Source organism: Leptinotarsa decemlineata, unplaced genomic scaffold, assembly GCF_025532065.1.
Source record: "Leptinotarsa decemlineata unplaced genomic scaffold, Ldec_3_MD MMD2_tig00000008_RagTag_RagTag, whole genome shotgun sequence".
Lineage (NCBI taxonomy): Eukaryota > Metazoa > Arthropoda > Insecta > Coleoptera > Chrysomelidae > Leptinotarsa > Leptinotarsa decemlineata.
The window spans coordinates 1133925-1160966 of NW_027412537.1; the positions used below are offsets into that span (position 1 = coordinate 1133925).

Sequence of the window (27042 nt, forward strand, 5' to 3'; positions counted from 1 at the left end):
AACGGAATGGCTACTCCAAAGCGATGGTAGAAAAGACTTTGGCTGAAAGACAGCAGGAGCCTCGCAAGGAAGAGAACCCGTCACGACTAGCGCTTGCACTTCCCTACATCAGAGGATTATTGGAGACGATAAGAAGAATTGGTTCCAAGTACAACATTATAACCTGCTTCAAATCCGGTAACATTATCCGTAGCAGCCTCACGAGAACCAGGCCACCAAACGCGGATTGCGATTCCAAGAATTGCATTTACCGGATACCCTGTGAGTGCGGAAAATATATTGGTGAAACTAAGAGGCCATTGTATGTTCGCATTGCCAAGCACAAGAAACACACACAGCGAGGGGAAACCAGCGAATCAGGAATAGCAGACCATGTTTGGACCCATCAACACAACATCGAGTGGTCCCAAGCTGAGATCATACACAGAGAGGAACATTGGTTTAGGAGAAAATTCAAGGAAGTCGCATACATGTTGTCCAACAACGTATTCAGCCAAGCTAGCGTAGAGATACGCAACGTATGGAAACCCATCATCAAGCGAAAAATGGCCAACTCCCACTAAACAGTCATCTCCCACTGAACCAGTGAAGCGGAAAATGGAAAGCGGGGATAAGTGAAAGTACTCGAACGACCCATAAATAGTCATCTCTCGGAGGAATCAGTTCAGTCATCACCCGAAGACGACTGTAGATACCAACAATCGAAACGTTGTGAACTAACATGGCTTGGAATCTCTTAACATTGTATTTTTATTTTCTTTTTTCATTTCTTTATTTGTATTTAATTTTTGTTGAATTGTTCTATTTTTACTTGTATTTTATTCCACCGTTATTTCATTTCAGGTTTTTGCTTGATATAATTGTTATTTTCAACTATTAATTTTTTAATTCTTCTCTTTTAGGTGTCTCAGGGATTTCGAATCATTTTATATATTAGACAATGGAACTCCGAACTAGTGAAATCAATTACTTCAAATAGATTACAAAACTTCAGGTAGTCAAATCGATCTTCAGATTTGAACTACTTACACTGCTCAAATTCAGACTAGGAAATACAATACATAGAGATCTAGCAAAATTCTGACGTTTGCTCAACCTCAAGGGTTTAGACTTCTGGCCTATATGATTTACAATAACATACACCAATAATATTCATTCCGACATGTTCTTTGGTACAAATATCATGAATGTGTAAATTTGTGTTCCACTTCAGCTGATATATTTTGGGGAATATTTGTTACTTATTTTTGAGTTTCAAAAAATTGTTTTGGAATCAGCTGTAGTACATACAAAGACATGGCTTATATTCTTACGGTTATCAGGTTCGTGATAAAAATTTACAAAATGTTTGATGATCATTAAATAACTCTTAGGCATATGGGAAATGATTCAATTTTACGATGTTGAAAGAAATACATCTATTCAGAAATTGTCATAAATCTACAAGATCGTATTTGACATTTCAATTTTAGATTTGATATAATGCAGTACAAAAGTTCTATGAAAAAATTCTTATAGCTCATTGAAAGTTCCTGTCAGAAAGAATAATTAGATTTCTTATATCTTCGCGAATTAAAAAGATAGAGTACAAAATGAAATTTTGAACTTTTCGGATAAGACCATCATCAGGAGAATTTTGTCAGAATTTCTTACAAAAGTTATAGCTCCAAACAGAATGATTTTGTGAACCAAGAAGATGTCAGTTTGTACTCGAAGAGAGATAGAAGAACAAAGGTAGGTCGTTTGTAATTCATTTGTGACTTTAAGACCTTTTGCCAGTTCTCATTGCTCACATGTTGTTTTCTGATGAGTTTCAACGGTTTCAAGTACACACAAATAATTGTAATAAACGATGGAAACTTTTTATTTTACAGAAAGTGAATTTTACTGATTATAAATTCTAACCTCAAATGGTGAATAGCACTTCCTAATGTTCCACATATTGGAATATTTAATTTCATCAGTTCGGACTTCCATTGTCTAATATAATATAAATTGATTTGGAATTTCTGAAAAATATTAAAAAGATCAACCGAAAATAACAATTTTATTTGAACAAAAAAACTGAAATTACAAACAAATAACATAAAACCAAACAACAACCAAAAAAATAAAAATTGAAATATTAATAAAAGCTGAAAATAAAATATTATTATCAACAAAAAATGAAAAATAAAAATGAAAATTAAAATATTTCAAACCAAGTTATGTCACGACGTTTCGATTGTTAGTATCCACAATCATCTTCGGGTGACAACTGGACTTATTCCTCCGAGATCCGACTATTTATAGGCCATTCGAGTGCTTTTACCTAAACCATCTTCTCTCTCTTCGCTTCATTGGTTTTTAGCGGGAGATGACCGTTTGGCGGGAGTTGGTCGTTTTTCGTTTGATTACGTATCTCTACGCTAGCTTGACTAAATGCGTTGTTGGACAAAATATACGCGGCTTCTTTGAATTTTCTCCTAAATCAGTGTTCCTCTAATTGGATGATTTCAGCTTGAGCGCACTTGATATTATGTTGATGAGCCCAAACATGCTCTGCTAATCCGGATTTGTTGGTTTCTCATCGCTGTGTGTGTTTCTTGTGCTCAGCAATGCGAACTTTCAATGGCTTCTTAGTTTCACCGATGTATGATTCTCCGCACTCGCAGGGTATCCGGTAAATGCAATTCTTGGAATCGCAGTCCGCGTTTGGTGGCCCGGTTTTCTTGAGGCTACTACGGATAGTGTTCCTAGATCTGAGGCAGGTCCTGATGTCATACTTGGACCCAATCCTTCGTATCCTTTCCGATAATCCTCTGATGAAGGGAAGTACAAGTACTGGTTGTGGAGGCTTCTCTTCCTTGTGGTGCTTTTGCTGTCTTCTATCTAAAAACTGTTCTACCGTCACTCTGGAGTAACCATTCCGTTGAAGGTCGTTTTTGATGATGCCTAGTTCCCTTTCGAGACATTCCTTTGTATTACAGAGCCCGAAGGCACGGTCTAGTAGAGTCTTGATGATTTCTCTCTCAGTCGATTAATGGTGGTTGGATTTCTGGTTCAGATACTGTCCTGTGTGAGTGGGTTTTCGATATACAGATGTTTCCCGATTTAATGTCGGTCCTCTTCACCAATACGTCGTTGTGGACGAAGGCAGAAATTTCAAATCAATTTAAATTATATTAGACAATGATTGAAATACGAACTGATGAAATACACCACGAAACATTGTCGACCACCTTCAAACAAACGTGGAATATTTAAATTCATTTATTGAATTTGAAAACTGAAATTTAAAATATGTTTTTACAAAATAAAAAATAATTTAATGAAATTAACTCAAAATCGTAACATGAGACTTTTACTATCAGTTGGTCCAGAGATTAGATGTTTGAGCAGTAGCAGTGGCAGTTTATGTCAGTTTGTCGACTTATATCAGATGCACAAATTGATGATGCATGTGCATTTTTCCATCGTCTCAACTGTAAGTATTTACCGCAGTTAGCCTCCTTGTTCATATTATGTTTAAAAGTTCATGGTACGCGTAACTTTGACGTCATTATCGTAGGTATCAAGATAGTTATGTACAACCTACATCGCAACCGTTACGTTTGAAATGGTATACGACTCCTAAGAGACCGATAGTCTGCAAATTAACGTAAAACTTCATGTTTCCGTGACGATATCCATAAGTGGACGTCATACGTAGTCTGTTCCCGTCGCGCTTCAAAACATAGGAAAAGCAAGAGATAGACTGAGATACGAGTGGCAGGAAGTGCGTGGGCGGACGTTATCCTTGTAGAATTAACTTCCAGAAGGATTTTCGAGGAGATGAGGTGTGGAATTTAATTGTGAGATCCTACATGATAAACGGTTCCACTCAACTCGTGTTGATGGGTAATCTTCATCTAGTTATGATACAAGAGGATTCATCAGAACGTGAGATACTTCCTAGCGTTTCATTCATTATTTCCGGAAGAACAACCTTCCATAAACATTGAAACTTCATAAGATTTGAGTGAACCAAGTTACAGAGGTATAATACGAAAATCTAGTAGATGACTAACTTGAGTTTTAATGTTGATTTGAAGAAAAATTCCAGAACATTCAGTTGGTGTTTATTTTTTTTTGAGATGCGAGTTTTTTCAAGTTTTCTCGAAATGAAACTTCTTGTGAAATAAGTAAGATTACTCACAAAAGATTTGTTCAGATACGAACGGCGTGGATCCATATTTCAATGAAGTTGGTTATAAAATATCGTATATATTGTATTATATACGTATACGTATACAATATACGACCCATATTGTTTCCTCGATTTAACGAATTTTTTGAAATCCCCTGAACCTTTGTAAGAGTTATGCTTTTACATTACGAAAACTTTTGTCGAAAATAGTTTCAAAATGAATTTTAATCATTGCAAAATATAAACTGAAAGTATCATTTACCTCAATAACTTCAACATAACGAACTACATTCATTATCTACATTTAATTTCACTATTGAATTCATATCTCAGCAGGTTCAAACTTCAATTTTTCGTAAGACAATCAGTATTGTTTGACATTCAGTAATTTAAAAAACAACTGAATAAAGTGTGCCTGCAAATACCACTTCAAAGCTTCAACCACTAGACCAAGGCATTATTCGAAGCTTCAAAATTCACTATAAAAAGAAAGTTGTCATACAGTTTCTTACTGATACTGAACAAAAAACGCCATCTATAATTTACATGTTACAATCCAAGTGGATGGTTGTTAAAGCTTGGAATCAAGACAGAGAAAAAACCATCACAAACTGCTTCAAGAAGACTGGGTTCGGAGTATCATGTAGAACTTGCTGATTCCACCCGTAGAGCTTGCTGAGTCCTGGCATAGAGTTTCAGAAGAATTCAATCTACTAGGGAGTTTTGGCTTTAATGGTAATTTATCCGTTTTTGGAATTCACTTGCTGAAATCGTAACATTAATATTGCCAGTTTCTAACGAATATCTGAAAGAAAGCGAGAAGAAGGAAGAGAAATTAACCAACGTGAATGTACAATAGAAGACGCTCGTAACGCTCTAAATGTAGTTAAACATATTTTTGAGTGACGGAGTACTCGAATCCATCACGGAATTGGATTGCTCATTGGATATGATATATAACACCGTTACTAAGCAAACCACGAATAATGTTTTTTTTTAATCGAGATTAACAAAATTACCAACAACCTATTGTGGAGGGTAGCAATTTTTGGACATACATTTCAGATAACGAAGATTTATGGGCAGGCTCATGTGAAAGTAATCTATAGTCTATACTAATATGATAAATATGAAAGTTTGTGAGGATAGATAAATGTATGTATGTTTGTGGCTCTGTCACGCCTAAACGTGAGTCGGAAAAATTCTTGCTCCCTGAGAGCTATTTTGGCGTGCGCTGCCTATACCGTTGGAGTTACATGCAGATAATGTAACGTATGATTGTTAATTCCAAAATAGTTGTAAATGAAAGTCTGCAATAGCATATATCATGTGGTAGCCGCTATATCAAAATACTGAGCCATAAATTCAATGAATTGGAAACTTTTTTTACAATGCACATTTTAGAATCTATCAAATTGTAGTAAAAATTGATACAGTTGTTATTTCAAGTATTTAATATAGATAACCTTTTTAATTTGGAATAATCGTTCAAAAGTTATTACGATAAGATTAACTTGATGCAGGGCAGTAAACCATTATGCGTCGCGTCTACTGTAAGATGGCAGGGGACTCTGTGCGGGGGAGAGAGGTGGTCTAAGCGCCATCGCCAAGAACGTGACCCGAATGCGTGAGGGCTGACGTCGTTGACGGTTGTGTCAGTTTTGCGAATGTAGGTAACATAATTCAATTATCGCATATTTTTATAGTTACTGTTACATTACATTACATTGAGTTTCGTGACAGACCATTTTAAACAAATAGTGCCAGTCAACCAATAGGTACCCACTTATTCAATACCAGCTCTTCCGCGCTGTTTCACCCGCGTTACCGTGGGAACCTACCCTATGTGCTATTCCAGGTCACGATCTATATATATATCGCTACCTCAGAGCAACAGTGGGACATCTTCCATTTTTTGTGTTTTAAGATTATGATGGTGTTCAAGTATATTGCAGATGTAGATTTCAATGCAACAGTGGGTTTTCCAATAACTCTAATATTAAACCGAATAGAAAAGATATCCTGGTGTAACACTCCATTGATTTTTAATTATATTTCAGTTAAACAGTGGGATATCTGAGTTGTCTCAGTGTTGCCCTCGTATTCCTCTGTGCTTTTTATTTTGTTTATTCTGTTTACGTCTACTCTTGTGTTTCTTTCTCTAACGTACCGTATGTTTTTCATTGATTAGCACAATCATTAATTTTGTTTTGTTGCCATGATTTCATCTAGAACGTTGAAAATAATGAAGAACTGTAGAAAATTGGCCGATAAAGATGAAACAAGAATCAAACTTATGAAAGGTAAGTGCAAGTTTTACTTGTAAAGTAGGTGTTACATAACCTAAGATTTAAGAATGTATCCTTACTGATGTTAATTAATCCAAGCTACAGCGATGGAAAAAAGTATTTTCACAACACGTTTTTATGAATAACTGGTTCAAGGAAACAAAAACTTCGCTTTCTTTTGCAAAAATGAAAAGTACATTGGCTCTTCAGTAAAATAATTTTTTCGTGAGTCGCGGCACACAGTTCACTTCTCTTTGGCATGATAATTGTCTAATGACTGAAGGAAACTGATTGAAAGATTAGAGAATACTGGTAATAAACGATTAGAGATAAATTAGTAAACAAACCTATGGACACAGGAGGATTAATGCAAAAGTAAACAGAAATTGTGAGTCAAAGTAGACCAAGTGTGCAAATACTTTTTTCATAGTGCTTTTATTGTTTAAATTTTTTTGTTTCATTATGAAGTCGTGCCATTTATTTACGAAAGGTTTTTCTCATTTTTAATAAATGTACTTTTCATTTTTGCAAAGGAAAGCGAAGTTTTTTGTTTCCTCGAACTCATTTATTCATAAAAACATGATGTGCAAATACTTTTTTCCATCACTGTATTTACAATACCATTCAATTTTTCAGATGGTGAAATCAGACCAGGACTACTGGATGTTGGTGATTCTACTACTACGAGACCTCTAGAGCAAAGTAAAGCAGTGCCTGATATGTCTGGTGAGCCAACATGCAGTACTCTAGCATGCAATCAACCGGATGATATGTTCCTGGATGAATTTATTCAAAATAATAACTCTGCTGAGCAATCGACAACCACTGAACAAATACCAAGTACCAGTAACATCGACCATGATTACAGTTTGAGAAGTTTAGACTTGGAACTATTACAACCCATGAAAGTAAACAGTGAATTGGATTATTTAAATGATGATAACCCTGATAACATTGATTCAATTGAAGATCTTTTTTATGACAGTGATAACGATCCAGAATATGTCCCGGACTCAGAATCTGACAGTAGTGTTAGAGGTGATGTTCCTCAACAGGATTTACCTGATGTGCGAACAGATGAGAACCCAATTGAAAATACAATTGGCCCTGTTAAGCAGCTAACTCGAAAGCGTGTAAGGAATGAGGCGGACTGGGCACGTAATTTAAAAAAAAAAAAAAGTTAATTCCGGTGCAGCGTACGTGTCAAGACTTGGTAAACATCATGAGCAAAAGGTTTTAGGTTTGCCATGTCGTACTGATAAATGTACTTTAAGCTGTAATGTGAAATTTACGAATACATGTAGAAAGGAAATATTTGAAAAATTTTACAATCTGTGTGACATAACGCGGAAAAGAGATTACATATCAAAACTCATTTCTTCTTCCAACAATGATGATGGGCGATCACCAACTGCTCGTAAATGTAACACATTGTTTTACCTTGAGGTTGATAGTAGAAGAGAGCGTGTATGTAAAGCAATGTTCAAATCTACATTTGCTATTTCTAACAACTTCATATCTACTGTTTTGAAAAAGAGTGACATTAATGGTTTCACTGGAGAAGACTCCAGGGGAAAACATGGAAAACAAAAAAAAACTGAAGACGCATTATTAGAATCAGTATTTCAGCATATAAATAGTTTCCCTCGCATTGAGTCTCACTATTGTAGGTCAAGAACTAAAAAGGAATACTTAGAGGGTGGTCTAAACTTATCAATGATGTACAGACTGTACGAAGAAGAGAACAAAGCTAAAGGCTTGAACTATGTAAAAAAACACTTGTATGAATCGATTTTTAATACTAAATTTAATATAAGCTTTTTCAAGCCAAAGAAAGATTTATGTGTAAAATGCGAGGAATACAAACTCTTGAGTGATGAAGAAAAGATGGAAAAAGAAGATCAACACAAAAAGCACAGAGAAGAAGTTTCACTTTCAAGATTGGAAAAAGAAAAGGACAAAGAAAAATGTACTAATGAAGATCTTATAGCAGTGTATGATTTACAAGCTGTCTTCCAGTTGCCACAGGGTAAAGCATCACTATTCTACTACAAATCAAAATTGAATGCGTATAATTTTACTGTAGCCGATATTTCAAAAAAAGAAACTTCAAAAAGAAAAGGTTATTGCTATTTGTGGCATGAAGGCATTGCAAACCGAGGCGGTGTGGAAATTGCAAGCTGTGTTTATGAATTCATAAAAGACCACTGTAAAGACAAGAAGAATTTGATATTTTACAGTGATAATACTGTGTCACAAAATAAGAATAGGTATGTTTTTGCTATGTACTTATTTTGTATTCAAACCATGCAAATAGAAACTATTACACATAAATACCTAATAGCCGGCCACACAGAAAATGAAGCAGACAATATTCATTCTTGTATTGAAAGAGAAAAGCAAAGAATATTGAAAAGTGGGCCCATTTTCATTCCTAGTGAAATATCCATGCTTGTTAAGACCTCCAAAAAGACGGGGGAGCCCTATAATGTGAAAGAAATGGAGACATCGGACTTTTATGATTGGAAGAAGTTGTCTGAAGATTTTGGTAAAAATTTTTCTCTAAACACAGATGATGAGAAATGCACATGGAACGATGTAAAGATAGTCGAACTAAGGAAGCAAAATGAATATTCTATTTTTTATAAGACATCTTATAAGGATGAATGTTTCAAAGAAATTGACATAAGAAGAAAATCAAGGAAAAGCGCAACGGAGATAGTTTTGAAGAAAGCTTACACAGAATCACCTTCTATCACAGAAAATAAAAGAAAAGATCTAATTTCATTGTGCTCAGCAAATCTAATTCCTAAAGCACATCACCAATTCTTTTTTAATTTAAAAAGCTCAAAGAAGGTCTTACCAGCTGCCGACAGTGATGAAGAAACATAAACATTGAAAAAGACAGAGAACAAGGCATAATTATAATACTATTTTATATTCAATTTGAGAAAATAAAAGTTGTAAAAAGAAATAAAAATAATATCATTTTTGTACCATTGACTACATTATTTTATTTCACCCTTACCTTATTACCAGTACAAAGTTAGTCCTAAATAGGCTAATAATGTATTTTATTCGTTGAGACATGATCTTAAAAAAGTTAGATTTTCCAGTGTTACAGTGAGACATCCCTGTCAAACCTTATTATTTATTTTTTTATAACTATAATTAATGCTAAAATCAAAAAATATGGCAAAACACTGTTTCAAGAACTATCACACAGCATATTAGTATTTTTTTCATTTTTAATTAGGGTATACTTAAGAAGCAATTTGTGATTATCTGAAGTGAAAAACTTCAATTGCTGATTACCGAAACTAGCATGTTTTGTAGATGCCCCACTGTTGCTCTGAGGTAGCGATATACCGACTTACATTTGAAGTGGAAAACGTAAATACATATATTATATTCATCCATCCTCACAAACTTTACGCATTTATTATATTATTAGGAGTGGGATTAGAAGGATTACCAGTGTATTTCATTCTAATCCTTTCAGTTTTTTTTTTGCTGACGCTATTCAATATTATATAAGTGGGTACCTATTGATTGACCAACACTCTCATATCAATGTACAGTCGAAGCTACTGAACCTAGAATCTTGAAATATGCAGGTGGGTTCTTTGTATAGCGTGAATGAGCATCAGGAAAGGAAATCAACCCCAAGGGGGAGAAATAGGGGTTTGAAGAATATATTGAATTACGTCAGTTTTGAAGTTGGAAATCTGGAGTTTTGAGTTAATAAAATAATATTGTAACTATTTGTTTGAAATGGTCTGATATGAAACTTACCGTGACAAACCATATCCACGCGGGCGAAGCCGCTAGTAATGCATAAATCACGATAAAATGACTCTCATGTACAATTTGAAAGGGATTTATATGAAATTCCTAATGTCTTCATCACCTATACGCAATTAGTTTTCCATGAAATGAAATGTGTCTCTGATAAGTGTATAAATAAGGCGGGGTTGAAATCTTTCCTCATCCACCAAAATATATAATACCGTGAAGTGTGTGCAAATAACTATGTCACTTGAGGTTTTTAAACTGTCGCCTAGAATACATAAGTGAATGAAGCAAATGAATATTGAAAGCGAAGGAAAGACGAGTTAGTGTTTATTGATTGAGGATGTATCGCTAATGGCTTTCTCAGTGTGAAACTCCTCACAGCTTTCGAACCATAATTGGAACATTTGCTACTGACCCATTTCATTGATGAATTGGGTATACGGAAAAACGTTATCGTCAGTAAGTTACATCACGGAAAGGAGACTGCATTTTCATACTATACCAAATGAAATATACTATACAAAGTTCATGGGTTCGTATAGTGTTGTTACATTTTCCAATGAACTTTAACTCCTATCTTCCACGCAAACGGCCTACAAGTTGTCGGGAATAATGAAAAAAACCTCTACTACTACCTCAACTTTTTGAAAAAATTGTGTAGGTTGTGGTTAGTTTTACCTACCTATGATATTTCATTTAATTTTATGATTTTATACGTATGTATGTATGCCTTCTCGGAAAAGCCGTTTCATGAGGGTTCATCCATCTTTGTATTTGAAAAAAAATATATAAACTTCACTGTTCGAAATATAATGTGGAAAAAAGCCAATGGTAATGTTAGTAAATACAGGTATTCTTAAATGAGTCGCATTCGTAAAAACTATTGTCATTATAACAAAGGCGACCCTCAAGCGGATAGTTCAATTGAAACAACAGCCCTAGAAAAAGCAAACCTACTAGCTGAACAATTTTCGTCTCATTCCACAGTCGATTTTCTGGGAAAGGCACCACCCACTATTCCCACAATAGAATCCACAATGCCGAAAATTACTTTTCAATAGCGTCCAGTCAGGCGAATTTTGAAACAGCTCTATATCAATAAGGCGTTTGGTCCTGATGAAGTGCCCGTTATCCTACTCAAAAAGTGCGCAAATGAACTTGCACCAGTATTTTGCAGACTTTTCAACCTGTTTTACAAGAAAGGGGTTTTTCCGTGTTGTTGGAAGATTGTTCGTGTTTTGTTTATTCCCAAAAAGCGCAAAAAAAGCTCCCAAATAACTATAGACCAGTCACTTTGCTATCAGTGATATCGAAAGTTATGGAGGAAGCCTTGAACCACCATATCGTTAAATATTTGGAAGACTTCAACATCTTGAGCGATCATCAATATTGAAAGATCAACAAGCGACCTTCTATCGTATGTCACCCATACTTGGAATAAAGCAATCGAGAAACATGGAGAATCAAGAGCTGTTGCGCTGGATATTTCTAAGGCCTTTGACCGTGTGTAGCATGAGAGTTTGCTGGCCAAACTTGGATGCTATAGCTTTTTGGATCATTTTTGTGTATGGCTATTCAGCTTTCTGAAAGAACGTTCCCTGCAAGTGGCTGTCGATGGATATCTCCCGAATACATTCACCATCAACGCTGGTGTTCCCTAGGGTTCCATATTGTCTCCAACCATCTTTTTATTGATAAATGTCTCCGAACCGGATATAATAATGTCAGAGCAGACAATTCCGCTTTCTGTTGGGGGTTGAAATGGACACCAATATATCTTGGCACAATCATGTCGCTGGAATTACAGAGCTTGCTTTTCGAAAGCTTTGAATACTCAGCAACTTTTGATGCTTTATAAAGCTCAGATCAGACCTTCGTTGGAGTATTGTTCTCATATATGGAGCTCTGTAACCAAACATACCCTGAAGTTGCTGGATTCCATCCAGAAAAGAGTCATCCGCCTGATTAAAGACCCGAACATCACTTGCCACCTCGAGAGCCTGGATTATCGAAGAAAGGTTAGAGATTTGTCTCTCTTCTATAGATACTTTCACCGGAAGAGTTCAAGTGACTTGGCACATTTGATTCCACCAAGAGCGGTACATATCAGAAATACACGACGAACTGTAGCTGCTGATCGTATCGAGATTCAACTCAGTACACTTAGAACTTCACTGTTTAAGAACTCTTTCATCTGGAGAATTGCGTTTATGTGAAATGAATTTCCTGAGAACGTTTTTCCAAATAGATTCAATCTCCAGCGATTCAAATCAGCTCTGAAAGCGCCTTAAGGATTTTCCTGTAGTGTTTGTATTTCATCTAACAGTGAAAACAGTTTCATCCTTCAAGATGCGATTTCTAGCACGAAAAGCCGATTGACTCAACCACCTATGACAAAGTTTTTGAGGCATATATTTGTTACACATCAAATGCGCAGTGGAGTCAATAGCCGGATCCAAACCAATAACCGATGACTATAAATGAAATTGTATCTTGCCACAAAGAAATATTAACTTCTCAGTGATACCACGCCAAAACAAATGATCCTACCTATTTTAAGTTTGTCATGATTCAAGTTCCTTTCTGAAATATTTTCAGTCCCAGAAATGCTACCACACACTTCTTCAAAATGAAATACATTATTTTTTGTGAATTTATTTGAAATTCTGGTGTAAGGCAACCACACACGAGATAAATTCGTCAGGTTTTCAATATCCAAGATTCTGGAAACAAAGGTAATAATGAAAGTATTTCCGAATTGAAAGCTTCCAGAATATAACCAATACACATATACACATACAATTTTCAGAAAAACCCTTTACGTCTCAGCTAAGGATATATTATTGAATTGAAACGATTATATTTTTAGGAGTGATTCATTTTTGGGAAAAAAAGTTTTTGGTTTTCTACAATTCCATCTTGATAAAAAAAAAAATGTGTGAATCTTCCAAAAAAAGGAAGGAAGTAATCTATTTGAAAATAAGTAACTCTGTACATGGATGTGTAGATCAAGCAAAGAAGCAACTTTCAGACACAAAACTGGAGGATGACCTCCTGAAACAGCTACTTTCATATAAACATTGAATTACACGAAAGAAAAAAATTATTTCGAAACGAATAAACGAATACTTTCATATGAACACTGAAACACTACTCAGTTTGTATTCCAAACATTCATTATGGAATAAAATTCGATATCATTCAAAGGAGTTCTACTTCAGATGAATGGTAACAAATTGCACTTACATGGAATTTTTTTCTTTCGTGTAATCGTATGAAAGTATTTGTTTCAGGAGGACTTTCTTTCAGTTTTGTGTCTGAAAGTTGCTTCTTGGCATGATCTACACATCCATGTATAGAGTTACTTATTTTCAAATTGATTACTTCCTTCCTTTCTTTGGAAGATTTCCGCATTTTTTTGTGTCAAGATGGAGTAGTAGAAAGCCAAAAACGTTCTTTCCCAAATATATATTCTTGTTGATACTATACCACAGCAAATCATCCTAGCTGAATCAAGTCTCCTAAGATTTAGAAGAACAATGTTCCTCTCTAAAATAGAAGCAGTCCCAGAAATGCTACCACCAGAATCCAAGGGAGATATTTTATAAAACCATCAGACTTCAAAACAGGGCGCCGTTGTTCAATTCATATGTACAGAGGATCTAAAATCTCAAAATGAATTTCATTCCTACACGTTGATATGAAGTTTCAAAGAAAGAACCAACCACTAGTGGGAAAGGTCAGATTGATTTGGAGAGAACAAGCTCATACGGGGTAATACTTGAATTATAGAAAGCCAAAAACGTTCTTTCCCAAATATATTTTCTTGTTGATACTACATCACAGCAAATCATCCTAGCTGTATCAAGTCTCCTAAGATTCTCGAGAACAATGTTCCTCTCTGAAATAGAATCAGTCCCAGAAATGCTACCACCAGAATCCAAGGGAGATATTTTATAAAACCATCAGACTTCAAAACAGGGCGCCCTTGTTCAATTCCTAGGTACAGGTATAGAAAAATGTACTATTATAATTTATCGTATTTAATAATCAAGCTCAAATTTCGGAGGCTAAAATCTGCGTATGCCTCCAGAATTGCCGAAAATCAAATGTTGGTTTTTCATTCGATTCGTTTTTTTATTTCCGAACTTTGAACATTTATGAACTTTCCGGATATTTTGGTCATGTTAAACTGATATTCCTTCCCAACGTTTCGACTACGACTGCGGTAGATTTTATCAAAAGCAATGAGGCAACACATAAAATGTTATTCATAGTTGTCTCCAAAACATATACCACATAATGTTTTAGGTCTCCAAATTTATTTTAATAAAGATAGGCGTGGTTTCAAAAAGGCAAACAAAAAATTATTTCTTCACAAAAAAATGATTTCTGCATTCAATATTTGCCATTACTCATTTTTTCAAGGATCACACTCAAGGATATTTCAATCAATCAATCAATAATATCGAAAAATACATTGAAAAATGATTATACGCAATTTTTCTCAAATGATGTTTTTTTTTAACCATCTGGATGTAGATAGTTCATCACCAATATTAATTTTGACAAACATTATATTAGATTCTGGATATTTCTGGTTGGAGGTAAGGTATTTTTTTTTAATTTAAAATTAGATTGAAATTTTGAAATGACAAGTTCAGAGAACCTTCTCAATCATGTATATATAGAATAGAGTGTTGCGAATGCTCTGCAGTATATACAGGCAAAACCGGTAGAAATTTTGACGTATCTACAATGTATGAACATCTTCAAAAATTAAAACACAACATAAGTAAAGATAACCTCAACATCTCACATATATGTTATAAAGGAAAAAAACCGAATTTGTGAGAAACCATGGAAATTAACAAATCAATTAAATACCTGAAATATATACCTCTAAACGAGCAACTCGATTTATGTAGGTCTCCACTCTTGAATTTATAAGTTTAACAATCCCTATAATTTCGAGTGTTGAATTTTATAGTTGGCACCCTGGTTCGTTCAACTACCTGTCCCTCTATCTTACCTAAAAACTTCCGATATAACCGAATTACAGTTTTATACTTGATAATGGGTTAAACACGAAACCGGTCGTATAAATGAAATCAACTAGTGGAAATTAGACAAAAGTGTTTTTATTCATTTCATTAAAGTCAACAAAAATATATTTCGATGAACGTATGCTGAATATTTGAGAATAACAACTAGAACATGACGGTTATGATAAAACCGTGCTATTTTCAGATGATTGACAAAGCAAATACCAGAAGTATTTTCAACATTTAAGAAAACTTGTTGAAAAATTGAAATTCATCCACTGTACCTGGAATCTCACGTTGAAATATAAGATCTCGTTGATTCTCGAGTCGCACCCGTGCAGTCTTCTAAATGTCGTTGTTCAAGCGCAAAATGTACAAAGTTGCATCTTTCAGTTGCCAAAAGTGTTTGTATATTCTTAAAACTCAGAACATTATAAGTTGATAACAATGACAAGGGTGACAGACGACATAAGTAGTGTGGAGAGAGATAGTAAGTTGGTTTTAATTATCAAGAGTCGTCTTCTGTTTGGGTATGACAACTGGTTGAAATATATTTCTCAAATAGATATTTGTCAAATATTCAACACTAAAGCTGAGATGTTCATGAGAATGACACCATGTTACCAATAAGCTCCAAAAATGTTGCGATCAATATTGAAATTCTAATCAACAGAATGAGGTAGTTTGCATATTTCGTTCCTTAAACATTGAAATTGAGAGAAGTTTCTGGAATAATAAGATATAGATATAAAAATATAATTAAAGCTTTGATTTCATTCTACTCTTCTGGGATACTCAAGTAGGCTTAGAGAAAGCTGCGTAAACTTGACTTGAAAACCTATAAATATAAATTTCACTAGTTCGGACTTCCATAGTCTTCTATATAAAATGATTTGAAATCCCTGAAACAACTAAAAAAGAAGAATTGAAAATGAATAGCTGAAAATAACAATCATATTAATCAAAATGAACCTGAAATAAAATAATAGTGAAATAAAATACAAGTAAAAATAGAACAATTGAATAAATACAAATGAAGAAATGAAAAAAGAAAATAAAAATGAAAAGTGGAGAGATTCCAAGTCACGATTCATATAACAATATATGTTGTGTGGAATTCAGAGTAACAATTTTTAAATACAAACACTCCAGGTGTTAATGTTCAAGAGGCAACTTTTTCAGTTCTCCAAAGTTATCTTTCATACTTGAAATTTTCATAAACATACACACTTTTCTACTAGCCTAGGTATGTATAAATATACTCAGATATCCATCAACATCCGAATACTAATGAAGTGCATGGTAATATGTGCAGATGCATATATGAATCATTCTAGATGTTGAACTTGGACGTATTCATGCATTTCACTATATCTACATATTATAACGCAGATTCCAGATAATAATATAAACATGGATTTATATTATCACTTGGTTAAGTCGGTATAAATAAAGCAACAATTCAGCTTATACTTGTAAGTGATTGACGTGGGATAATTCCATGGCATATCATTTTCATCGAACTGAACTAAAAACGGTTTCGATGGAATGTGACTCATTAGATTGATTCCAGTGGAATGTTACTTTTTGAAAGAATGAAAAACTGACAGGGCATGTCCGTTTCAATTTGTATTTGCGAAAAATTGAAGAAGGAACAATTATTCGAATGATCGAAAAAACTTGTTTAGCTCATATGAACCTGAGAATGATTTTTTGAATTAGAAGTGACTATCAAGGACAATGGCAAGTTGAGTAAAAAATAGTCTTTTTGTTTTCCTTTTAAATCAATGAAGCCTCTGTCATAATTTGATCATTGAGCAACTGTCGTCATCTCACTAAAAACAACCCTCAGAGTTCGAGACTTGTACGAGCCGAAGATTAAAGAGGTCGTTTCTGTTATCGTGCGATAACTTGCACGAGTTGGACAATACGTAGTAAAAATTCTCCACAAGAAATTGTTGTCTTCATAAGACGTCTAATATATGAAACAAAGTCGCCAAATCATGTTAGTTGAACCATTTCCAACTTAAGAACGGCTGGATCGATTTCCATGATTTTTAATTTGTTGGGTTTATCTGTTTAAAAAAAATCTGTTTTTCCGTTAACCAGCTGTAGCACCCCTACGAACAACAACCCTCAGAAGTAGAAACTTGTGCGAACTGAGGATTAACGAGGTCTTACCTTTTAACGTGTGATTCCTAACACGGGTTGGACGATAGCAAATGACAATCGATCGTTCACACTAGGGCTTGAACCACCGGGCAACACGGCAGTCAATTCGTGAACAAATGATGAGTGAACAAAGCACCCGCGTCAAACCGCCTGGCTACCGACCGCATAAAGAACAATTGAGGTTATGAAATTTGTGTTTGTTTGTGCGTGAATAGAAGATAATTCTGTAGTATTTAGCATATTGTTATTTACAATTTCGCCAGGGAGAAGAAGGGAGAAGAGCATCATGTTCAATGTTGCTAGGTCTTCTGTTTTTGCAGTAGATCTTCTATTCGTGCTGTTTTAAAGTTGAATTCTACTGACGACTGAGTTAACTTTCTGTAAAAATCAATCAATGACTGTAAATAGTGGAAATACCTTTGTAGTAAAGCACATGAGCTGAAAAGTCCTGAGCCTAAGAAAGGAAACTTTTGTAGAACGATTCATCTTTTTCCTCAAAAGAGGCCTCAGTTTCAGCAATAACCTCTTCATTTGAGTGAAATTTCGTACCAGTGAGCATTTTTTTGAGGTCTGTGGAAAAAAGTTGTTGGACCATGAGAATATGGTGAAGGTGGAAACAATATTCGAAGCCCCATCAATGCAATTTTGCCATTGTTTTGGTTGACTTGTGACTTGACAAAACGAATCATTTTTCTTTGCCATATGCGGCCGTTTCTTTGCAATTTCGGCCTTCAAACGCTCCAATAAAGCTTTATGATATTCACTGTTAATTGTGTTTTCCTTTTCAAGATAGTCGATGAATATAAAACCACGCAGATCCAAAATACCGAGGCAATATACCCGTTCCAGCCGATTGTTGTGCTTTCAGTCGCTTTGGACGAGGTTCACCAGTTGCTGTCCACTCAGATGACGATCGTTTTGATTCCGAAGTGAAGTGATGAATCCATGTTCCATCCATTATCACATATCGATGCAACCATCTCGATGGGCAAGCCCTGCTCAGAATCAGCAAGACGTTCACTTTGAACAGAGATTTATCATATCATCGGTGTTTCTACGACCACGTTGGAAGTCAACAAACCAACGTTTAAATGTTGGTTCTGATGGAGCGGAGTCCTTATAACACTTTTTAAGACATTGCTTCGCTTGAATGGTAGTTTTCCCATCAAGAAGCAGTATAAAATCAAAACACAAAATTGTTTTTGATCCATTGTTTTGGAAATAACAAAAGTAGTGTCACTCCCAGTACAATAACTCAGAAAGTTATGAGTAGAATACCTGCACGTCGTCTTGATTTCAAACAGGTTAGAGCCTGACTCCCTTACCCTTTGGACTGATCATAACGGGTCATAACTGATGGTGAGTGTTGATGGTATGATGGCATGAATGTCCTCAAACATCAGTACCGCCCTTCACGGTTTACCCCTACCTGGCTGGGGTGGGTTGGATGAAAAAATTGTTCATCTTTTAACGGAGAACATAGGAGCCTCATTCGACAGAGTATCGGGGCCTTCTATATCGGAAGGGGTCGTCTACATTATAATCCTCAGCTTCCCTAACTAATGGGTTTTCATGAGTTTCTGCACCATCATAAACTCTCTGATTTCTCGACTGTATGGACTGTCGAATAGAAGGCAGCTGCAAATCTCTGCGGATGGCTTCATTCCGCGCGAACCAAGGAGCATTCACAATCATCCTCATTAACTTGTTTTGCAATACCTCCACAATGGAGATATTATATTTCGCCGCTTGTCCCCAGACGCCTGAAGCATACATCATGACAAGCTTGAACATCGTATTATAGATGGTGATCTCGTTCTTAAGACTCATTTCAGATCTTCTGTTGATCAGAGGGTACAGACGTGCTATCCGACCCTCGATCTTTGATTTGACGCTCATTATGTGCGGGTTCCAAGCGAGCCTACGATCTATTAGGAAACTGAGGTACTTTACCCGCGCTTGCCAGTCAATCTCTCTTCCAGAGATTCTCACTTTTTTGGCCGGAGAAGATTTCAGTCTTTCCATGGATATCGCCTGAGTCTTTTCCGGGTTCACTCGGATCTTCCAATCAAGGTACCAACGCTCGAGGTCGTCCAATGCACGTTGCATGTAGACGACGCCGAGCTCTCGACCCGAGGAAGATGAGACGAAAGCCGTGTCATCGGCGTACAGAGATATATTCACACGCTCAGGCCTCGGAAGGTCACTTGTGTAAAGTGAGTACAACGTCGGAGAGAGCACGGCCCCCTGTGGCACTCCAGCAAGGATCTCTCTGTTATCAGACAGAGATCCCTCTACTCTAACCTGAAATGTCCTGTCTTTCAGGAATGACCCAATCCACCGGATGAGGTCCCGAGGCAGGTCGAACGCGTTTAATTTGTGCAGAAGATCTTCGTGTCAAACACGGCCGAAGGCCTTCGATAGTTAAGTAGCACAATGTGCACTTTTTTGTTGGAATTAAGCTCTTTGATGGTGTTTTTGGCCAGCCTTAGAGCCTGTAACTCAGTGAAGTGTTCTCTCCTGAAGCCAAATTGTTCATCAGGCAGGACATTTCGGTCCTCAACTTCTTCGTTGAGCCTTCGAAGAACAACTCTTTCAGCCAGCTCAGCCGCCGACGACAGTAGACTGATCGGAACATAGTTCTGTGGGAACAGCGGGTTCTGACCCTGTTTTGGGATTATGACGACGATCGCATGCTTCCACCTTCTGGGGAAGTGTCTGAGGGCCAAATAACTGTTTATGATGTTCAGTAAACATTCGACGCAATTGTCTGGGAGCCTCTTCAACAACTTGTTAGTTATTGAGTCGACCCCCGGGGCTTTCTTGGGCTTTGCGGCCCTGATGTATCCCTTCAGCTCTTCCACAGAAGCTAGACGGATGTCGTCGTCATCTTCCCTGAGGATTCGGTGAACCCGGTCGTCCAACATCATATGGCGGATGAGTAGAATATTTTTTGAAGGTTTCTTTTGAAGATCAGTACTAACTGAAAAAGCGGTGAAATAAAACTAGCGCCACCTATGCGTTAGGCCCGAGCCTTTTCAGCCCAGGTAGTATATCAATAACATAACTGTATTTTGTCTGACTCAGAATCTACTGGCAGCATGAAAATGACCAAACAACACTGGTTGTGTTAGTATAGCCCCATTTCGTGTTTCATAAACACAACATAAAAAAGTTGATATAATCCAGTTTATGACTTTACACAACATTAAGGTATGAATTCTAAGGCGATACGAAGTTTGCCGGGTTGTCTGATTATATTTGAAACTCAAAGGATTTGTCTACTTCTGATTAGTTTCGCACCAATACAGAAAGAGTTATGTTTGTTGGAGAAGAGAAGAACAGAGATGGATGAGTTATCAAAACATATTTCGCAATACCTAACGGGTATAGAAAATAAGAGAGAAAGAAACATCTGGCAACTGAATGAAATTAGGCAATGTCTTTTTTGGAAATGACAAGTTGAACGAATTCAAGGTGAAATATATAATGTATAGGAGGTAAGCGAACTGAATAGAGAAGAAATCCCACGTTACCGTATTAGCTGGAGCAAGCTCAACATCCATGCTTATGTATAAAATTTTCACTTCGACAAAAGTCGTACCTTCACATAAATGTCATTTTTCAATTATATCACAAGTGATCTACTGGAGACAAAGCACACTGAATAAAAAAATCACCATTACACTGAGATAAAAGGCCTGTGTCTACGATGTATATCATCATAATGATATTTTCAACCCTGGCAATATTTCTCATACTGTATACACGCTGAGACACTGTGGATACCGATTTTACAATTCAGAAAAAAAATCATAATTTTCATGACATTTCAAGATTCGACGTGATTTTATAAAATCCTACAACACTAGTTTCATGTACGTCTAGTTTTGACGAATAACTACGCAGGCGAACTGTGACATCAATAACTTCTGAGAAAGCTTTTTAATATGACGTAAAATCTATTGAACTTTCAGTGAGAATTCTGCGGTATATTAATTCTTCTTTGAAGAAGCAAGTGGTCATTTATCCTCGTAATGTTAAATAGAAATATTTTAGCGAGACATAGTAGCCCATTACAGAAGCAATTTTAAATAACAATGTCGTATTCTAACAGAATTCATAACTTTGTGACAAAAACATATGCTATTGACTATAATTTCACGAACCATTGATTTTCGGATTATTTGTCTCTTCCATCAGAATCTTTTCAATCCACCCTTCTCAAAATCCTGTCTCCCTTCTCAAAGTCCTGTCTCCCTTCTCAAATTCATCAAGACCCTTCACTGGAGATCGTAAACAAAATTTAGGTTGAATTAATTAACGACCGCTGATAATTGTAAATTAATTAGTTTATCCTTGAATCAGTGGGTTTTGGTAATACTTAGCTTTAGGATAAGTACACGAATTAGACTTTAGGATTCTCGGCCCTTTGAATGTGGGACTCAGACATTCATCTTCTGCACTGAAATCAGATCGTTAGAATAGGGAAATAAATGGATACCAAGGCTACAGTGATTTGGCAGTAATGAGAAATCCAATGAAGATAATCCGAATCAGAGGCACCCAAACTTTTTTTATCATAGACCGCTTTCAAAATTTTGCTGGTTCTGGTGGACCCTCTGCAGCTTTATTTCTATCACACTTCGACAAAAAATGTGAAAATTAGATTCAACTATGGAAATTTAGGTTGCGGCCGCATTCCAACCAGGAATAAACAGTTTTCTGGAAATTGGTTGGTTAATTAATTGATTGACTGTGCTGTGAGTGGATGTCAAAAAAAGTCAAGTTGGTCAATCAAAAAAGTGATTCCATCCAACTTTACTTTTCAGACATCTACTCACATCACAAGATAAAATAGAAGTATGCATAACAAATAGTCAGATAAGTACCTACATACTTTTTTCGACGCTGGAAAACACTACTATAGATTTACTTTACTTCAATAATTGGATAGAACTGGCCGATACTTGATGAAAATCCAAAATTGAACGAATTGATACAGTTTATTGTATATTTTCACTATATTGTATAGCGAAACACGTGTCGAGGTTTTTGTAAAACCATTTATTGAGAAAATCATACAATAAACTGTATTAATTAGTTTCCCTTCACTTCAACTGTTCAACTTTCCAGAAACTAATAAGTAACGTTCATCCTTGTCATTTCTATTTGATATTCATATTGGTGAAGAATCAAACAAGTTTATGCAAGATAACAAGCACACACACACAAGTTGTATATAGTTTTCTGTGCACATCTGAACAAGCGTTGCGCTTTGCAAGTCTCAGCACGTTGTACTGAATATGGAATTTGTAAATTCTTACCTGTAACAGTCGCTGATCTTAAAATATTATCTGCCTACATCGATAGGGGAAGTCAAGCTGACATTTCAGTTCTTCACTATCGAAATTAGATAAATTTTTGTGGACTCTGGCTTACGAATTGTGAACCCCCGCTTTTTGGTCACGCCAACTTAGACCCCCTTCGAATCTCTCGTGGACCCCTGAGGGTCCATCTGGAACGCTTTGGGAACGATGTAACACCATTTAGTTTAGATAGTGAAACTTGAAGCGAAACTCAAAATAATCTGAAAATACTAATCTTTAGGAAATATTGAAACAATCGGGAATAGTACTTGATGAAGATTCGAAAAAAATAGTCCTAGAAGCGACTGAACTAGAAATTGTAAGAAGAGGAAAATTCATGATGAATAAACAAGAAATATATTTAATTGGAAGGGGAATATTTTAAGGAGAGATTGTTTTTTGAGGAAGAAAGGTTTTGGCTTCATCTTCATCGTTTGAAAAAAAGGTGAAAATATTTCAATGAAAGGGAGAGAGCAATCAATTTTAAAAAACTCACTCTATACAAAGATTTATACATGATACAAAGAAGTGACTATAGAAGAAAAATCCCTCTCGAAAGATCTGATTTCATATAAATATTGAATTACCCGGAAGAAAAATATTTTCGCAACAACTACTTTTATTTGAACACTGAATTATTCAAAAAAAAACTTTTCTCTATTCAGTTTTTATTTCGTCATGGAATTGAATCAGATATCATTCACAGGATTGCTACACAATATAGTAGATGAGAGAGGTAAAATTCCTCACTGCATTTGCATTATTGCCTCTTGAGCATGAATCTGGACAGCGTTTTAAGATCAAGCACTCAATTCATTCATGAAATTATGACTTTGTGTCACGAAGTAGACTTTCTACTTCTCCAGCTTTATTAAAACAATGTGGGAATATTCCAACCGAAGAAAGAAAGCAAAATTTTTCAAAAATTAACTCTATACAAAGCTGGGTGTGAAAGTTACCTCTTTGCATGATCCACAATAAGCCTGTGAAATTGCTCTGTTTCCAGAAACTTGGAAGAGATGGACAATCAGATGTCTCCCAAATAGCCAGTAACCCAAGTATCCTGAGTACGAAGTGCAAACAAAAAAGTTCAGTATGAATCCACGGAATACACTCCATCAAATTGAACAGATCTTATCAGCAGCATAGGAGAGTATCGACAGAGATTGTATAGAAATCAAGTTCGAGGCACGTGATGCTGCTTGCCGTAATCAATCGAAAAAGAATGATAGGAAATAATCAGGCATAAACTGTAAATCATCCATATGAAAGAATTAGCTCAACATCAACACAATAATCTCTCGGGCTTACTTTGAAGAGACGATCATGTTATCTTGTTAAAAATAACCTTTAGAAAAGTCTAACCTGCATTTCATGCCGAACACTTCAGATTTTTCACAAATTTTATGATAATTGTTCTTGAACATTCTGTAGAAATCTCTAAACATTCCACAGTTCAATTGTAGAAATTATAAAAAATCAGTATATGAGTTACATTGAAAAACTGGTATGATGATTGTGATACAGTTTTTAAGTTGCATTTTGTATTTCAGATTATATGTTTTTGCTATGAATTCGTCAAAGTTGAGGTATATTTTCAGGAGTTCCATTGAAAAAAAACATTATGATATATGCATGATTATAATGATCAATAGTAGGATTTTACTTTTTGCAATTATACCTTGTAGGGAAAAGTATAATCATTTGGATGTTATCACAGTTTGTCAGTTTTCTGCAGTGATCCCTTCAAAATCCTTCATTATATATTATAAATCACTACAAGTGACTAAGTATCTATTTATTTCGGTGAATTTTCTTAGTGTGGATTGATTCATTAGGAGAACATGTCTTTATTATTTCAATGCCGAAAATAAATCAAACTTTCATTTGCATATCGCATCGCCTCAACAATCCGGTGAATTGGCATGTTTCCAAAACAATCACGGAGGTATGAAAACCTACATCTGTATGTCGGTAGCTATTATTGCACTGGCAATGTTTTGGATAAGTTCAAATCACATACAGCCAATATAATGAGTTTCATTATTACATGTCAATATGAAATAAAGTTCGATTTGAAAAATAAGTATTTTTCGAAATAATTTAAGAACTTAAGTATTATATCGGAGCTGTTGGGGAATAATTCATTCAATAATTGTTTGATTTAAACCATTGGAAGTTCTATATGAATAGTACAACAACTTTAATCAATTTTCTCTTCAACACTTCATTTTCAATATTACTTCGCAATCAATTCAAAATTTCCACTTCATTATCTCAATTGTTTTTTTGGCGGTTCTCTCTTTTTGACCAAGGATATCAATTCAGATACTGTCTGTTATAGTTTATTGACTAGTCTCACAACTAGTGCTACTAGTTCAGGGTCACATGTCAACCAATCGTTATGACTTGTTTCTATAGCAATTCCACAGCTTTCTCTATTCGTTGGTGAACGTTTTGGCTACCGTCTTAAATCTTATACAATATTCCATATTATTCCTGGCAGTGCTAGACCTAGTGCTGCAAGCATTCTCTTTTTGTATCACTGGCATTCAATTCTCGAATTGATAACTTTATGATGGCCAGAGGAGGCCAGAGGTAGGTATGCTCGAGTTGGCCTTTCAGCTTGGCCCTTGACCTTTGTTTAATCTTTCTTACCTCTTTTTCCATTCTTTCTCCCCTCTACTGAATGTCTTCAGAATTCCTCAGCGCCACCTCATTGGACTGTTTCTTTCATTTTCCTTTGCAGCCCTTCACTATGGCTCTTATTTGACAACTAATCATTTTTCTATTTTCTTCTTATTTTTTTATAACGTCTTTTTTGTTTGTTTATTACCTAATTCTGTTTAGAGAACATCTCTTGTCCTTCTTTCTCTTCCTGTTTTTCATGTTTCTCTTATTTCATGTTCTTTCAAGAGTTCCAGAATATGTGTCTTCTCTGACATCTCGTCCTATTCATTTCCTTTTATATTTACCATAAACTCTATCAGGTATTCAAAAATTAAACTCGAACACTTCCAATATTATTTCACGAATATTTTCATGGATTTCACTTGTTTTCTATCGTTCACTGATCTCATATGCAACTCTACCCACCGAAAGATTTAGAATATTCTTTGAAAGGTTCTCCTTCTTACGACTGCATTATTACATTTGATTGTGACTAAACGGTTTGGACAGTGTTTGCTGGTTGTTTTATTAATGACGTTTCAATTCCTCTATATTGAAGTTTTATTTGGAATGTAAAAAATGGTACTTTTGTTACAGTTCATCCACTCATAGAAACCAAAGTCATTGCTTCAACAAATCTCGTCCATTTTCTATATTCCGGCTATGATGTCCACTCCCAGTTCAGACGTAACTTAGGAATATCTCATTTTATCCGAAGCGATCTCTCTTGTTAACGAGAGGAAATGCTGGAACCTCAAATCTTCGATGTGATGTAGTTTAAATTAATACCACAGAAGATCCCTGAATGCATATGCTGCGTTCATCGACCACCAAGCGATACACAATACTTATAGAGCACTATTCTCTGTGGTTTAAATTAATACCACAGAAGATCCCTGAATGCATATGCTGCGTTCATCGACCACCAAGCGATACACAATACTTATAGAGCACTATTCTCTTTACTTACTAATACCATTGAGTTTCTGCAAATCAATCATCCCAGTGCCGAAATTTCCATATTAAGTGACTTCAATGTTCACAATTGAATCGAATTGCTCAAATTTTTAAATATCAACGACGAACAAGGTCTCGAAGTTGAGACTTTTGCAAAAAGCAACGGACTTACTTAGATAATAAATGAGCCAATCAGGAGTTCTGACCGTGAAGAAGAATATGCTAGTCTTCTGGATCTATACCTAACTACAAATCCAGAAATCAACACAGTCAGCGTGAGGTCTCCATATGGATCTGGTGACCAGTATTGAGTCAATTACCGATAAATGTTGGGGAACAATCTAAGACGCGCAAAATTTGGTATTACAGATCTGCTGAGTGGGGAGATCTTCAAGACCATATACAAATTTCACCTGGCTAGATGTTTGCTTCAGCTCTAATGATCTATCAACTTATGCTTTTGTAGTTATTCTATCATCTATGGAAGCATTTATTCCTTTTTCAATGAAACGAACTTCTAACGGCAAATCTTGATTCAACAAAGATTGCGAGCAAGCTGTCGCCTTAAAAAATCTCGC

At 35.6% G+C, this 27042-nt stretch overlaps 2 protein-coding genes across 4 annotated transcripts in view; one reads left to right on the top strand and one right to left on the bottom strand.

The window, feature by feature from the left end:
- The window catches only part of ETHR (ecdysis triggering hormone receptor), a 275804-nt gene that overhangs the window by 178469 nt on the left and 70293 nt on the right, over window positions 1-27042 (bottom strand). The gene's annotated exons all lie outside the window — the stretch shown is intronic.
- On the top strand, window positions 6046-9823 carry LOC141480643 (uncharacterized). Of its 2 annotated transcripts, none has more exons than XM_074170827.1 (2): window positions 6046-6471; window positions 7093-9823. In XM_074170827.1, the coding sequence occupies exon 2, from the start codon at window positions 7936-7938 to the stop codon at window positions 9346-9348; it is 1413 nt and encodes a 470-aa protein (XP_074026928.1). In that variant the 5' UTR covers window positions 6046-6471; window positions 7093-7935; the 3' UTR covers window positions 9349-9823. Both variants share the same exon structure in this region, with proteins under 2 accessions (XP_074026928.1, XP_074026929.1).

Excerpts from the sequence above, each read along its gene's own strand:
- LOC141480643 (XM_074170827.1), top strand. The coding sequence starts at position 7,936 with ATGTTCAAATCTACATTTGCTATTTCTAACAACTTCATATCTACTGTT.